Genomic DNA, 17360 nt, shown 5'->3' on the forward strand with positions numbered 1-17360 from the left:
GGATATGTGATCATGTATGAAAGCTCCAATATCCTTCACGTTTCCCCTTATTGTCTTATAGTTTGGGAAGGTGGTAGTGTATGGGATCTTCCCCTTGACACCACGACTCCAGGACCTGCCCTTGAACAGCTTCAGCAGATGGAGAAGGCCAAAGCTGCAAAGGTCTGAAATGTTTTTTTCCATTGCAGTGCGTGCTTTCCATCTGTAGGATATAGACATTTGTTTACTGATGTCTCTCTCTGGCTAGCTCTACTTTTTCCTATTAGTTTACTGTTACTTAGCTGCAGAAGCACATTCATTTCATATTCTATCCTTACTATTCCCTCTTCTGCCAAAAAAGACCTCAAACAGTAAAAATGAAAAAGTTTAAATTAAATCACTTAAAATTGGTTCACTGACACATTATTGATTATGATCGTATGTATACTTTAATTACATTATTCATGGTGTAAACACTTATTACAAATTCTAAGACCTAGGAAAAATGTACTACATTATTTATCAAAGCCTTGATCTGTGGCTTGAGTTCCCACATTGAATCTTTATAGTGATAACAGTTTACATTTCTTACTTCCCCAGACATGTGGTTGAAAAGCACAACATTAACATTAGATCCTATGTTCCATTCACATCTTCTGGAGGAGCAGGGAATCTTGAATTCTGGTTTTTAGTACTTTCCAGCTGCAGATGTCTTATCAGCACTTAGTGTCATTGTCATGATTCTGGATTCTTAACGCCTCCGGGAGAATCTGGTTCCTATTTTATACCTAATGTGTTCTTATCCTCTGAGTTAGTGACCATCTCCTTAGAGTGCCCAGAAAGGGTTCATGGTCACGGTCAGTCTCTATAAATGAGTGAGAGACCATAATTCAGCTAATTCTTGAGAGTGTTCTAGTACTGTAGTGATTTGTGCTAGAAATGCATAGATGATGAGGGAGGGATAGGAACTTGCAGTCTTTTGTGTCTGGAGTGTGTGTGTATGTGCTCGTGTGCGTGGAAGTGAGTAGTGGGGCTATGACACACAGGCAGGTAACACTTAGAGTTACAGGTTAGTCAGGAAAGCACATGGGCTAGCTGTTCTCATGCAGTTGGAGAGGTGGGCATCAGGAATTAGATAACACTGTTGATGGACTGTAGTACCTGCACTCATTTTCACTTGAAGAACAGTAGACTTTAACCCAGTTGAAGGAAACAGCTCCTGTAAAGGCTCAGAAATGCATGAGAACGTACTGGGTCAGGAAGCAGCTAGTTTGGTCTGGTCTGGAGTCGCTGTGCATCTGAGGGATAAGTGATGAGTGAGGAGGTCAAGATGAGGCAAGCCGGTCACGAGTTCCCTTACACATGTCCAGTTAGAGGCTTAGAATTTATTTCAGGGTGAAGGATGGTGTTATAGGTAAGCCAGGAAGGGTGAAGGATGGTGTTATAGGTAAGCCAGGAAGGATTTTTTTTGGTGGAACTTAAGATGTGCTGGGGAATGTGGGCAGAATGGATGCTGGAAAACCAAGTAAGGGACTTTCAGAGATATGGGTGAGAAAGTGAAAGCCTTAACTGTGCGTGTGGCAGTGAGAATGGACACGAAGTGCTAGAATGGACTAGTAACTAGGAGCTACAAATGATACAATTTGTTAAGTGGTTGGTCTTCAAATTTTAAAGAATTCTATAATTTTTCACACTAGCAGCTTTACAGCATTGCTACAGACACCTTGTAGACACAGATCTCGAATCAGAAAATCCTTTTAGGGATGAACAAAGAAATGCCACCCCAAGAAAATTCTGATGTTACTTTCCTGGTGGTTGCTTTCTCCCATGTGTAAGAGATGGGGTGTGGTAGTGAGGAGGTAGGTAAATGTTGGGGGAGAGTCCATTCAGTTTAGAAGAGCATGACACTGTTCTACTGCGACATACCAGAGCTGAGTTCTTCCAGAGCTGGTTTCATCACTCACTCGCAGTACAAGCAGCTGTGAATGGTGTAGTGTCTGCATCTTCTAGCTGCTCCTAATGGTACTAGTCAGTGATGCTGGAGCGTTTCTGTGCTTGGCTTCAGGTTTCTAAGAGTATTTTCTTGTAATCACAGCTAGAACAGGAGAGAAGAGAGGCAGAAATGAGGGCAAAACGGGAAGAGGAGGAACGAAAGAGGCAAGAAGAACTGCGGAGACAACAGGAGGAAATTCTTCGGAGGCAGCAGGAGGAAGAAAGGAAGAGACGAGAGGAAGAAGAGCTTGCCCGAAGGAAACAGGTATACCTCAGAGAACATAGACCCCAGATTTAGCCCTGACTGCGTTCATGGTTCTCGGGAGATGGTCTGAGTTTTGAGAGGGAGTTAATAGCAGGATTGGGATTAGAGCATTAGGAGATTCATTCCTTTAGAAGAAATATCTGTGACCCAGTAGCAGCCCCTGGGGGGTAGTAGCTTCAGTCCTGGTAAATTACTAGAGTTGATTTCTTTTGAATATTTTCAGTTAAATTTTAGAAGTAGCTAGGTTTTTGCTTAAGTATTTATAACCAGTGACGATTAATAGTTTTCATGCATTTTGGCTGTTTATATTAGTTTTTGGAATTCTCTGTTAATGTGCTGGACCCACTTTTCTGTTGGAATTTTTATAAATCCCAGTTGAAACAGTCCACTCTGTAATAGCCCCAAAGTCCACTTCATCTCGCATTTCATACTCATTGTTGGCCCCAAGAGGTACTCTGTGAAAAACAAAAGGGTCTGTGCTGAGATTAGGTTTGAGCTACTAATGTTTCTTAGGGTTGCTCTCTCTACACTAGCATGTAGGGCTAGCATAGCTTGTAAGGGCTCTAAGAAGTAGTACACTAGCATGTAAGGGCTCTAGAAGTAGTACAGTGAAGAAATCAGTTTAATTCTCTTTTGCTCAGTATTTGCTAATTTATTTTGACAGTGAGATACTCCTCCCTTCTGTAAGATTTTACTTACTTATTGGAGGTAGGCAGGGAGGGAGAGAGACAGAGAGAGAGAGAGAGAGAGAGATCACGAGCAGTGGGGAGGGGCAGAGGGAGAGGGAGAAGCAGGCTCCCTGCCAAGCAGGGAGCCCAATGAGGTGCTCCATCCCAGGACCCTGAGCTCATGACCTGAGCCAAAGGTAGCCACTTAACCGACTGAAACACCCCAGCAGCTGAGACCCTTTTCTTTATACTTGACATGTGAGACTTTGTTTTTCAGAACACATTCTAGAATACACAGCTTTGCTCAGTACTTTTGACTAGAGAATTTATTTCTACCACACCAGGCATTTCTGGTTGCTGTGTTGATTGGACCTATGTTCTGGGTTCTCAGTTGATTTTTGGTGGGGGGGGGGGAGGGGTGGTAAGGACTAATGGTACCAAAGGGAAACCAAGCCTCAGGCCTCATGTAGCCCTTTCTGGGGTTAATTAGGAAGTGCAATAGCTAATGTAGAAACTAAGATAGACTCTCAGTGTAGTGCTATTTAACTGCTACTATTTTATTTTATTTGTTTATTTTTTAGAGAATAGAGTGTGTGCATTAGTAGGGGAGTGGCAGGGATGGGGCAGAGGGAGAGGGAGAATCTTATGTATTATTATTTATTATTATTACTATTTTTAGAGAGAGGGAGGAGGAAGGGAAGGGGGAGAGAGAGACTCTCAGGTGGACTCCACACCCAGCATGGCCCCCAGCGTGGGGCTTAATCTCTCAACCCTGAGATCATGACCTGGGCCAAAATCAAGAGTCAGACAACCGGCTGAACACCCAGGTGCCCCACTACTAATACTTTAAATACAAATTATTTTAATTATTGATATGTCTACTTCCCAACTCTTTTTACTTTTTACTCTAGATCCTTGGTTGTATTCTTTTTATATTTAAAAAGAATAAGGCTGTTACAGAGCCTTAGCTGCACAGTCTGTTTCTTTTCAAATTATAATGAGATACATCAATCAGGATTCAGAGTTTGTTTCTTTCCCCCCCAACACACACACTTTTTTTTTCTTTTTTAATTTAGGAGGAAGCTCTGCGACGCCAAAGGGAGCAAGAAATTGCATTAAGGCGACAGCGAGAAGAGGAAGAAAGACAACAGCAAGAAGAAGCTCTTAGGAGACTGGAGGAGAGGAGGAGAGAAGAGGAAGAAAGGCGGAAGCAGGAGGAGTTATTACGCAAGCAGGTGACCACAGATGGTTTGCTCTTTTCATTGCTTCTTTGAAGCTAGGGATTTGTGATTAGAAAGTTTTTGGATAGGAGGATAACCTATTTACTGAAAATTATTAGAAGAGACCTAACTTGACTCTTACTACTTTTGTAATGACTGTCCCACAGATAATTATAAAAGCCGGGCAAAATATCAAAGAACCAAAAACCCCCCAGAATACCAGAGAGAAATCTAAAGAAGGTCTACCACCCTTTAAAAAAACAAATGTGAGACCTGCAAGTTGACTTCTTTTGCCTCAGGGTACTCTCACGTTCCTAAAGTGCCAGTCAGTGCTGCTTCATGTTTTGACAGGCTGTGTGACAATGGGCACTATGCAATTCTAGTCCAGCCAGGTCATTCTGCCACTACACGAAGCCAGAACCCCTAAAGCATTTCCTTGTAATGTTTAAGAACTTAGATTTTTCTTTTATTAATAGACTGTATTTTTAGGGAAATATTAGATTTTCAGAAAAATCTGGATGATGATATGGTTTCCTCTGTTATCTTATATTAATGTGGTATATTTGTCACACTAAACCATTACTGGTGCATTATTAACTAAAATCCATAGTTATTTCACATTTCCTCAACTTTTTCCTCATGTCCTTTTTCTGCTCCCAGATCCCAAGTCCAGTTATTATATTTAGTTGTCTCCTCAGCTTCTTTGAATGACAGTCTCTCAGGTCTTTGGCAGTTTTAAGGTATAATGGTCCATATGTTATAGGGTAACTCTCTATTGGAATTCATCTGATGTTTTTCTCACAATTAAACTGGAGTTATGGGTGTTTGGAAAGTAGATCACAAAGAGGCAAAGTGCCATTTTCATCATACTCTATCAAGGATACATATTATCAACAGGACTAATGACTGCTGGTGTAGACCTTGGTCAGTTGGCTGCAGCAGTGCCTGTCACTGTAAACATTGCTCTTCTCCCCACATACTGTACTCTTTGGAACAGAATCACTATGGTCAGTCCACACTTACACATGTAGATCGACACAAACTAGACATTACCTGCTTTTGCCTAAATTCTTGATTGAAACTCTTTGAGCAACCTCAGTACTGTTAGAGGTAGATAGGCCTCAAGGGTAGATTGTATTGACAGCTCATCATTGGTCTTATTCATTTGACAGTTGACATATATAGTTAAAGCATACTTTATGCCAGTTACAGTACTTGTTTTCCTGGTGGACTATGAAAGTTTTTTTTTAAATTGTTTCTGTCCTTAAGCTCACAGCCTATCTTGGTAATGATTGTACAAGAAATAAATGCCACAGTTAGGATGCCTTGAGGTCCAAAACGAAAATAGTCACCTAAAAATAGTTTAAATAACAGATGCCATGTCAAGGAGATAAGGCAGTAACTCAGCGATGTCATTAGGGATCCAGGTCCTCTGCAGAATTCTAGCCTACTGTTTCTGGTGGGTCTACTTTGACTTGAGATTTTTCACCTCATGATTAGGAGTTTTGGGAACCATGCCCTATGCAGCCTGCAAGGGAATGAGCCTTCTCTCTCTTTTTTTTAAATTAATTTTTTAAAATTTTTTATAAACATATAATGTATTTTTATCCCCAGGGGTATAGGTCTGTGAATCGCCAGGTTTACACACTTCACAGCACTCACCATAGCACATACCCTCCCCAATGTCCATAACCCCACCCCCCTCTCCCTTGCCCCTCCCCCTGCCCCTCTCAGTTTGTTTTATGAGATTAAGAGTCACTTATGGTTTGTCTCCCTCCCAATCCCATCTTACTTCATTTATTCTTTTCCTACCCCACAAACCCCCCATGTTGCATCTCCACTTCCTCATATCAGGGAGATCATATGATAGTTGTCTTTCTCTGATTGACTATTTTGCTAAGCATAATACCCTCTAGTTCCATCCACGTCGTCGCAAATGGCAAGATTTCATTTCTTTTGATGGCTGCATAGTATTCCATTGTATATATATATACCACATCTTCTTTATCCGGAATGAGCCTTCTCTTATGCTGCTTTTGTTTCAGAAGAATACCTTCTCTAGAAGCCTCTCAGCACACATCCCTTTGGCCTAAATCATATCACATGGGTGGGTGCCCCTCGTTATATTGGAAGTTTAAAAAATGAAATATGGCAGTGTAGACATCGAAGGTGACAGAGCCTCTGATCACAAGGGAGAAGCCTCAAAGGAATGGTTTTTGGATAGGAAATAGTTGTTTCTATGGGTGGACTAGGAGCAAACAGAGAAGGATGAGGTATTAATTGGACATAATGCAATGGCAGAGGGGAAGACTACCTCCTAAAGGCTAGGAAAGTCCTCATAGAGTGGTTGATACCTGCCCTGAGTTCTGGAAAATGAGGGGAATGGGCTATCTGGATAAAACACAACATTGTAGGTAGAGTAAGCAGACTCTGTGAAGGAGGGTGAGGAGCGTTCCGGAGGGCACATTGGAATGGTTTTGAAGAGGGAAAGCAGAAGGACAATGAGCTGAAGTACAGGACTGTGTAGTAGAGGGATGGACGATAGGTTGAGTAGAGATGTTCCAGAGGACCCAGGGGCCACAAGGGGTGTGAATCAGGGATGGAATTTAAGTGGTCTTTTAAGGTTGCTCTGGTTCCAGGACTGGTTGACACTTTCCTACTAATCTGTAATCTGTCCTTGCAAGGTCCTGGTAGCTTTTCAAGCTCAGCACCCTGAAAAGGTAGCTCTCCCTCAATATAGGAACGGTCTCCAGAAATTGTGCTGCAGTTGGTGGTTGTCTCTTAGATCAGTGCTTACCACAGATGTTCAAAATGACATTACTTTCATGAAGAAAACAGCAAATAAGCTGAAATGTTATCCTGTAAGCATGCCAAGCCTTTGTAGCTACTGTAAATACATTTTAAAGGAAAACTTACCTCTGCCTTATGTCATCATAAACAGTTTCTGCTTTCTGTGTTACTTCTATAGCTTTTTGATAGAAACCTTCAGAACTGACTTGGACTTTTTTAAACACAATTAAATTTTATTCTCTTTTATTTTTCCTTCTGGGAAGGAAGAGGAGGCTGCAAAATGGGCCCGGGAAGAAGAAGAAGCCCAGCGTCGATTAGAGGAGAACCGGCTGCGAATGGAAGAGGAGGCAGCCCGTCTCCGGCATGAAGAGGAGGAGCGGAAGAGGAAAGAGCTGGAGCTCCAGCGGCAGAAGGAGTTACTGCGCCAGAGGCAGCAGCAGCAAGAGGCTCTCCGGAGGTTGCAGCAGCAGCAACAGCAGCAGCAGCTGGCTCAGATGAAGGTAAAGCCTTGACACCAGCCAGAGGAGCTACTTGCTGGTGTTTTTAGGTAGATGCTGGTAGGATCAGTAGCAGTAAAGCAGTATACTCTCTTTAGTACTCAATGTGACTACTATTTTCTTTTTTTTTCTTTTTCCTAAGTAAGCTCTGTGCCCAGTGTGGGGCTTAAACTCACAACCCAGAGATCAAGAGTCGTGTACTCTACTGACTGATCAAGCCAGGCAACCAGCAAGACTTATTGATTGTCTGGATCTGAGGGACAAAGGCAGAGCTGGTGGCTGCTAGATAGTAAGCCTTCGGTGACCATAAAGTCATGGCATTAATGTGGAATAGGAGTAATTAGGTAATGGCAGGGTCCAACTCTACATGGAATCTGTAGTCAGCAGTGTGCTTTAGTGTCCCCTGTCTTCAAGGAGCTAATGGGGTGGCAACATATAAATAGGAAATGTGAATACAAAGGGGTAAATGTAGTGAGAGAAGTAAAGGTTCTCATGGTGCGAGCACATGGGAATTTGTTAGAAATGCAGATTCTTAGGTCCCACCCCAGACTTCCTAAATCAGAACCTTTTGGAGATGGGACCCAGTTATCTGTGTTTGAACAAAGCCTCCAGTGGATTCTTCTACTTGTGAGAATTACCATCTACATGGGAAGTATGGAAAGGCTTCCTAGAAAAAGATAACTTTTAAACTGAGTCATTAGGGAGGGAAAATTAAAAACAAGGAAAAGCTAAACAGGCAGTTTGGAGACTGGAGGGGTTTTTTGAGAGAGGAGACCCAGTCTAAGCAGAGGACTGAAGTGCAGAAACACTGTGGTATGTTTGGGGGAATTTAAAAAGTGGTATGAAGTATGAGAGAAGCATGGGTAGGGGTCTGTGTCACTTTGGATTGTATATACTCTTATTAAAGATTAGGACTTAAAGCTGTGTAAAACAGAGTGGGACACTGAAGTGTTTTCATCTAGGAAATAACACTGTCCGATTTGCAGGAGCAAATATTAGTCATTTTAAGAACTAAATGGAAGGTGGACTTGTAAGGAACAGAACTGGAGGTCAGCAGGGTACTTGTGAGGGGCTGGTGGAGTGGTCCAGGTGAAGGAGAGGAAGGTAGTAGTGAATTGGAAAGGTGGAGTTGAAGAGAGCACTAATGATTGAGTGCTTGCTTTGTGTCAAGCACGGGACCACAGTTTTTCGTGTGTTACATCATTTTATCTTCACAACCATTGTTAAAAGCTTAGGTGTGGATAGCTATGTTCTTCCAAAAAGGAAAAATGTTCAGGAGCTAAGTTTTAGCTTGCTTTGGGTCTAGCTGAGAGTTGAAAGTAGAGATGTGTATTAGAACCCATGGATCTTTGGCTCCAGCGCCCTGAAAAAACTGTCAGAAGACTGTTCTTAGAGTCCACATCATAGAACGTGGTGACTGATAAGAATATGGGGATAAAGGGGAAAACAAAGGCACAGATGACTTCCGGATCTCTAACTTCTCTGGCTGTCTTTTGTGCATTTGTGTGTCTGGTTTTATCCTCTTATCTTCCAATAAAGACTGTAGAGTTGGGTTTTTTGTTTTAAAGATTTATAATCCTATGCAAGCATCAAAAGAAACAAAATTTTGCCATTGGCAATGACGTGGATAGAACTAGAGGATATTACGCTAAGCGAAATAAATCAGTAGAGAAAGACAGTTATCATATGAGGAATTTGAGAGGCAGGGCGGGGGGTCATGGAGGGGAGGGAAGGGAGGGAAAAAACAAAACAAGATGGGACTGGGGAGGGAGACAAACCATAAGAGACTCTTAATCTCAGAAAACAAATTGAGGGTTGCAGGGGATGGAGGCAGGGATAGGGTGGCTGGGTTATGGATGTTGGGGAGGGTATGCGCTACGGTGAGTGCTTTGAATTGTATGAGACTGATGGTTCACAGATGTGTACCCCTGAAACAAATAATACATTATATGTTAATAAAATAAGTAAATCTTAATGTTACATGAACTGTCAAAAAAAAAAAAAAGATTTTATTTATTTGAGAGAGAGAAAGTGAGAGACAGAGTAGGAGTGGAAGGGAAGGGGCAGAGGAAGAAGCAGACTCCCTGCTGAGCAGGGAGCCCGATGTGGGGCTTGATCCCAGGACCCTGGGATCATGACCTGAGCTGAAGGCAGCCTCTCAATTGACTGAGCCACCTAGGCTCCCCGAAAAAAAGTTTTTTAAAGAGGGCTTTATTGAGACACAATTGACATACCATGCAATTGAACCAGTTAAAGTAGATAATTCAGTAATTTCAGTATTTTAGATACGTACAACTGTCACCATGCAGATTTTAACATTTTCAGTACCACCCTAGGCCCCCCAAAACACCCTCTGGCTGTCACGCCCTATGCCCTGTTCTTCCCAGCCCCAAGTAACCCTTTATCTACTTTCTGTCTTTATAGATTTGCATATTCTAGACATTTCAGATACATACAATCTCATGATATGTAGTGTTTTGTGACTGGCTTCTTTGAATTAGCATAATAGTTTCAAGGTTCATTCATACTGTAATATGAATCAGTACTTTATTCCTTTATATGGCTGAATAATATTCCACTGTATGGACATGCCAGCGTTTGTGTATCCATTCCTCAGTTGATGGACATTTGAGCTGTTTCTGTCTTTTCGCTATTATGATATATTGCCGTTATAGATGAATATTCATGTACAAGCTTTTATGAAAATGTATAAACCTAAGAGTGGATTTGGTGGACCATATGAGAACTATGTGTTTAATGGTTTGAGAAACTACCAGACTTTTCCAAAGTGGCTGTACCATTTTACATTACCACCAGCAATATATGGGAATTCAAATTTCCCCACATTTCATTAATCCTTATTATCTGATGTTTTGATTGTAGCCACCCTTGTAGGTGTGAAGTGATAGCTTGTGGTTTTGGTTTGCATTTCCCTGGTGAAAAACGATGTCAAGTATCTTTTCATGTGTTTGTTGGCCATTTGTTTATCTTTGGAGAAATGTCTATTCAAATCCTTTGCCTACTTTTAGTCTAGGTTGTCTTACTGAGTTATATGAATTCTTTATATATTCTAGATATTGTAAGTCCCTTATCAGATACATGATTTTAAAATATTTTTTCCTATTATTTGGGTGTTCTTTTTACTTCCTTGATTACATTCCTTTGATGCAAAAAGTTTTTCCTTTTTGTAAAGCTCATTTTTTTCTTTTGTTGTTTGTGCTTTTGGTATCATATCTAAGAAACTGTTGCCAAATCTGAGGCCATGAAGATTTATTCCAATGTTTTCTTCCAATACTTTTGTGATTTTAGCTGCTACATTTAGGTCTTTGATCCATTTTGAGTTAGTTTTTGTTAATTGTATGAGGTATGAGTTTGACTTCAGTTCTTTTGCTTGTGACTAACTATCCAGTTGTCCTATGCCATTTGTTGAAGAGACTATTCTTTGTCTGCTGAATGGCCTTGACATTCTAGTTGAAAATCCATTAACCATGAACATGTGGTTTTATTTCTGGACTCTGAATTCTATTCAGGCGGTCTATACATCTGTCATTGTGCTAGTAATATACCATCTTGGTAGTTTATTGCTTTAAGTTTTGAAATCAGGAAGTGTGAGTCCTCCAGCTTTGTTCTTTTTCCATATTGTTTGGCTCTTCTGGGTCTCTTTCATTTCTATATGGATTGTAGAATGAGCTTAAAGTTTCCACAAAGAAGCCAGCTTGGATTTTGACAGAGGTTGCCTTGACTCTTTAGATCAATTTGAGGAGCTTTGCCAGCTTAACAGTATGAAGTCTTCTGATCCATAAACGTGGGATGATTTTTATTTAGCTCTTCTTGAATTTCTTTCAATATTTTCTAGTTTTTAGAGTATAACTTTTGTATTACTTCTGTTAAACGTACTAAGTATTTTTTTAATGTTTTTTAATCAAAAAGTTCTTAAGTCCTTTCCAGCACGAGCCCAGTGTCACCTAGAAAGCTCTCTATGAGCTTTCTCATAGAGAAATGAAATTAAATGGAATTTTCAAAATTTCATTTTCAGATTGTTGATTGCAAGCATATAGATATTGATATTTGTATATTGAGCTTATATTCTGCAATCTTGCTGAACTGCTTATTAGTTAATATTTCTTAACAGATTCATTAGGATTTTCTGTACACAAAATTTCATCATCTGCAAATAGAGATGGTTTTACTTCATCCTTTCCAATCTTTTATTTCATTTTCTCACCTAGTTGTCCTGGCTAGAACATCTAATACAATGTTGAATAGAAATAGCAAATTAAATATCTTTTTCTTGTTTCTGATCTTGAGGGAGGAAGCATCCAGTCTTTCACCCTTAAATTTGATGTTACCTGTGGGCTTTTGTTTTTGTTTTTGTTTTTGTTTTAAGATTTTACTTATTTATTTGACACAGAGAGAGAACAGGTAGGCCCAGTGGCAGGCAGAGGGAGAGGGAGAAGCAGGCCCTCCGCTGAATAGGGAGCCCCATGCAGGGTCCAATCCCAGGGGGATCCGAACTTAAGGCAGCTGCTTTAACAAACTTTAACTGAGCCACCCAGGCACCCCATCTATGGGTTTTTATTTTTGTTTTTGTTTGCAGATGTCCTTCATCAGGCTGAGGAAGTTTCCTTCTGTTCCTTCTTTGTTGAGCATTTTTATCCTGAAAGGATGTTGGATTTTGTCAGATGCTTTGTGTCTGTTGAGATGATCATTTTTTTTATTTTGTTTCATTTCTATCAGTACAGTATATTAATTGATTTTCAGATGTTGAACCACTGTTGGATTCCTGGCATAAATCCTATTTGCCATATAATTCCATTTTTATATGTTGGTAGACTTGTTTTGCTGGTATTTTGGTCAGGATTTTTGTGTTATAGTCACAAGAGATTTTGGTCTGTAAGTTATTTTTTCTTTCTTGTGATGTCTTTGTCTTATTTTGGTGTCAGAGTAATGCTTGGCCTTGAAGAATGAGTTGGGAAATGTTTCCTCTTCTATATTTTGGAAGAGTTTGTGAAAAAACTTTTTAAAAAAATGTATTTATTTATTTGACAGATCACAAGTAGGCAGAGAGGCAGGCAGAGAGAGAAGGGGAAGCAGGCTCCCTGCTGAGTAGGGAGCCTGCCACAAGGGCTCTGGGATCATGCATGACCTGAGTGAAGGCAGATGCTTGACAGACTACCTCACAGATGCCCCAAAGTGGTATTACTTTTTTAAATGTTTGGTAAGATTCAGTGGTTAAACCACCTAGGCTTTTCTTTGTGGATGGTTTTTTGATTAGCATTTCTGTGTCTTCACCTTTTTTTTTTTTTTTTTTTTTTAAGATTTTTATGTATTTATTTGACAGAGAGGGACACAGCAAGAGGGAACACAAGCAGGGGAATTGGGAGAGGGAGAACGGGCTTCCCCCAGAGCAGGGAGACCGATGTGGGGCTCTATCCCAGGACTCTGGGATCTTGACCCGAGCTGAAGGCAGATGCTTAATGATTGATTCACCCAGGCGCCCCTACTTTTTCTTTTTTTTTTAAACTGCAATGAAAATTTATTTTACATATCAATAGCCATGAATTTTTGTCGTTTGGTTTTACATAAATATTGCCTAGTGCCATTATCCAAATGGCAGGACTATTTTTTTTTAAAGATTTTTAAAATTTATTTGACAGAGAGAGATCATAAGTAGGCAGAGAGGCAGACTCCCCGCCCAGCAGAGAGCCCGACTTAGGGCTTGATCCCAGGACCCTGAGACCACAACACGAGCCAAAGGCAGAGGCTCAACCCACTGAGCCACCCAGGCACCCCTGGCAGGACCATTTTATGTATTTTGTATGTATAAGTGAAGGTTTACTTCACTTCTGTATTTACAAAGAGAATTTGTATGATTTACATGATTGTAACTATCAGGGCTGCCTGGGTTGCCCAGTCAGTTGAGCATTAGACTCTTGATTTTGGCTAAGGTCATGATCTCGGTCGGAGTCATGGGATCTCCTCGCATCAGGCTCCACGCTCAGCGCAGAGTCTGCCTGTCCCTTTTCCTCCCTCTCTGCCCTTCTCCCGGTGTGCACACTCATGCTTTCTAGCTCTCTCAAATAAATAAAATCTTAAAAAAAAAATTAATAATGTAACTATCAGTGAAGGCTTAACAGTGGAGATGCAGTCTAACATCCGTAGTATCTAATGTATAGATATCAGATAACAATAGTATCAGATAACAATGTAGGGGAGATGTATTTTTAATTATTTTAATTACCTTTCACTTGAGTGATCTTATTTAGTTTCCTAAGGAGATTTTCAAAGCAGGTAATAGATGGGGCGCCTGGGTGGCTCAGTGGGTTAAGCCTCTGCCTTCTGCTCAAGTTGTGATTCCCCTGGGTCCTGGGATGGAGCCCTGCATCAGGCTCTCTGCTCAGCCAGAAGCCTACTTCCTCCCCCCTCTGCCTGCCTCTCTTCCTACTTGTGATCTGTGTCTGTCAAATAAATAAATAAAATCTTTTTTTTTCTTAAAGCAGGTAATAGAAATGGTTAGTGAGATTTTTTTTTAACAGTTACTGATTTTTTTTTTAAGATTTATTTATTTGACAGAGATCATACGTAGGTAGAGAGGCAGGCAGAGAGAGAGGAGGAAGCAGGCTCCCCACTGAGCAGAGAGCTCAATGCGGGGCTTGATCCCAGCACCCTGGGATCATGACCTGAGCCAAAGGCAGATGCTTTAACCCACTGAGCCACCCAGGTTAGTGAGATTTTTAAGAAATATCTTTCATGTCCACATCCTGTTGTAATTTCTGCACCATTTTTTCTTCCAGCTGGTTTCCTTTGCCTGCAAAAGGGGCTGGGATAATGATGTTTTGCTTGACTTCTTTGAAGTCCTGAGCATTCTATAATTCTTTTTCTTTAATCTGTTCATTATAAATTTAGCTTTTTTGTTTTCTGTTTGATCTCTTCAACTCTCTTCATTGCATCAGTAGTTTTATATCATAGCTCTCATATTTGACAGGTTCATTTGTACATTTTTCAAATTCAAATGAATTATCTACTATAAGCTTTTTACCACCTGCCATATGGAATGCTTTAGTCCATCTGACCTTGTGATGATTGTGCTTCTTTTTAAAGTTTTTAATGAGACTTGTATTTATAGAATATGAGTACCTTACTATTGTTGCAGACAAATGTCATGCCATGGCTGGGGTATATGAGCCCTGAACAGAAATAGCACTTCTCAGTTCACATGTTGAAACCGGGTGGGTTCCCACTAACCAAATGCCAGTATTGAGTGGAATTCTCAGTGTCTTCTTACCGGTCTGTTAGCTTGTCGATTTCTTCTTGAGTAAGTTTTTGATAGATTGTCTCTTTATACGAATCTTCTTATCTATAGGTTATCTAATTGATTGGCAGACAGTTGGCCAATATTCCTTTATATTCCTTTTTGTTTCTGTAACATCAGTAGTGATGTCCTCCTTTCTTTCCTATTGTAGTAATTTGAGTCTTCTCTCATTTTCTTTTGGACAGTCAATTTTGTTGGTCTTTTTAAAGAACAGTCAATTTTGTTGGTCTTTTTAAAGAACCAGCTTTTGGTTTTATTGATCTTTTTCTATTTTATCTGTTTCATTAATTTTTTCTCTAATTTTATTATTTCTTTCTGCTTGCTCTATTTTGTTCTCTTTTTCTAGTATCTTAAGGTAGAAGTTTAGTCTGTTGATTTGAGTTCTTTCTTCCTTCTCTATAGACATTTGCAGTTAGAAATTTCCCTCTAAGTATTGCTTTAGCTGCTACCCATAAGTTTTTACTTGTTTTTGGACTCATTGGTTATATAGAAGTGTTTTGTTTAATTTCCACTTATTTGTGAGTTTCCAAAATTTGTTACTTTCATTTCATTGTGATCAGAGAACATACTATATATTCTTTTTCTTTATTCTTTTTTTTTTTTTTTTTTTTTAAGGTAGGCTCCTCACGCATTTTAGGGCTTGAACTCATGACCCTGAGCTTGAGTTACATGCTGTACCAAATGAACCAGCCAGGTGCCCCTATTTTTCCCTTTAAATGAATTATTGAAGTTGGTTTTGTGTCCTATTTTACCTTCCTTCTTCTGTTCTGGAGAATGTTCCATGTTTCTTTGAGAAGAATGTATATTCTTCTGTTGTTGGCTGGAGTGTTCTGTATAGAGGTCTTTTAGGTCCAATCAGTTTATAGTGTTTTTCGAGTCATCTAGATCCTTGTTGATCTCCACCTAATTGTCCATTACTGAAACTGGAGTATTAAGGTAATGAAGTCTTTTAAGTGTTATTGTCTAAATATTGTCAAGGTACTGAATTTTCTGTATCTTCTATAATTTCTGTCATTTCTTTCTTCATGTATTTCAGTGCTCTGTTGTATGGCAAATATATATATATATTTTTTTAATTTAATTTTATTTTTTTTAAAGATTTTATTTATTTATTTGACAGAGAGAGAGAGATCATAAGTAGGCAGAGAGGCAGGCAGAGAGAGAGGGGGAAGCAGGCTCCCTGCAGAGCAGAGAGCCTGATGCGGGGCTCGATCTCAGGACCCTGAGATCATGACCTGAGCCGAAGGCAGCGGCTTAATCCACTGAGCCACCCAGGCGCCCCTATATATATTTTTAAAGATTTTATTCATTTACTTGACAGACAGAGATCACAAACAGGTAGAGAGGCAGGCAGAGAGAGAGGAAGGAAAGCAGGCTCCATGTTGAGCAGAGAGCCCAATGTGGGGCTCGATCCCAGGACCCTGAGATCATGACCTGAGCTGAAGGCAGAGGCCTCAACCCACCGAGCCACCCACATGCCCCGGCAAATATATATTTATGTATGGATGTATTACATGAATCTTCCTGCTGAATTGATTCTTTACTTAAATGTCTCTCTTTATCGCTAATAGCATTTATTTTAAAGTACGTTCTATGCCCACAATGAGCCCAACATGGGACTTGAACTCATGACCCTGAAAGATCTGAGCTAAGATTAAGAGTCAGCTGCCACTTAACTGACTGAGCCACCCAGGCACCCCAGTAATTTTTTGTTTTAAAGTATATTTTATCTGATACTGATATAGAAACTCCAGCTTTCTTGTGTTTGCTGTTTGCCTGATATATCTTTATCCATCCTTTGACTTTCAACCTGTTTATACCTTTGAATGTAAAGTGTCTCTTTGAGACAATGTAGTTGCATCTTATTTTTGTTGGATAATCACTGCCTTTGATTTGATTCTTTAATCCTTTTACGTTTAGTGATATTATTGATATAATTGTATTTATGTCTGCCATTTTACTTTGTTTTTTATGCCTGTCTTTTTTGTTCCTCTATTTTCCTTTACTGTTACTGCTTTTTTTTTACATTAATATTTCCTGTTGTAGCATTTTAATTCTTTTTTTTTTAAGATTTTATTTATTTATTTGACAGATAGAGATCACAAGTATGCAGAGAGGCAGGCAGAGACAAAGAGGAGGAAGCAGGCTCCCTGCTGAGCAGAGAGCCCGATGTGAGGCTTGATCCCAGGACCCTGAGATCATGACCTGAGCCAAAGGCAGAGGCTTAACCCACTAAGCCACCCAGGCACCCCGTATTTTAATACTTTAATGGTTTAAATCACTATATATTTATTAAATAACTTTATTTATCATCTCTTCTCTTCTTCATTTGTACCTGTGAATTCATGTTACCATATGAAGTCATTTACTTAGCCCAGTACTGCTTCTTTCCCACTCACCTCCTTTGTACTGTTTTTGACAATCATACTAGATTTCTGTTACAAACCCAACTGTCTGTCTTCTTTATTTAGACACACACATAAATTTTATATTTATATACACATATACTCTACACACACCACACATTTGTTTTTGTGCATTTGCTTTGTATTATCATTGGATTTGGATTACTTTCTGGGGTCACTTATTTTCAGCCTGAAGAACTTCCTATTAATATTTCTTGTAAGGGAGGTCTGC

The 17360-nt window shown here is 39.9% G+C and overlaps 1 protein-coding gene and 1 pseudogene across 9 annotated transcripts in view; one reads left to right on the top strand and one right to left on the bottom strand.

Annotated features, from left to right (window-relative positions):
• Positions 1 to 17360, top strand: part of GIGYF2 (GRB10 interacting GYF protein 2) — a 147833-nt gene that overhangs the window by 112017 nt on the left and 18456 nt on the right. For all 9 annotated transcript variants that reach the window (XM_046018605.1, XM_046018608.1, XM_046018610.1 and 6 more), the window contains 4 exons: positions 62 to 162; positions 2075 to 2236; positions 3981 to 4139; positions 7178 to 7414. In XM_046018605.1, coding sequence (XP_045874561.1) covers positions 62 to 162; positions 2075 to 2236; positions 3981 to 4139; positions 7178 to 7414 — 659 coding nt within the window. The remainder of the gene's footprint in view (positions 1 to 61; positions 163 to 2074; positions 2237 to 3980; positions 4140 to 7177; positions 7415 to 17360) is intronic.
• On the bottom strand, positions 14146 to 14629 carry LOC123950597 (annotated as a pseudogene).

Source organism: Meles meles, chromosome 9 (genome assembly GCF_922984935.1).
Source record: "Meles meles chromosome 9, mMelMel3.1 paternal haplotype, whole genome shotgun sequence".
Classification (NCBI taxonomy): domain Eukaryota; kingdom Metazoa; phylum Chordata; class Mammalia; order Carnivora; family Mustelidae; genus Meles; species Meles meles.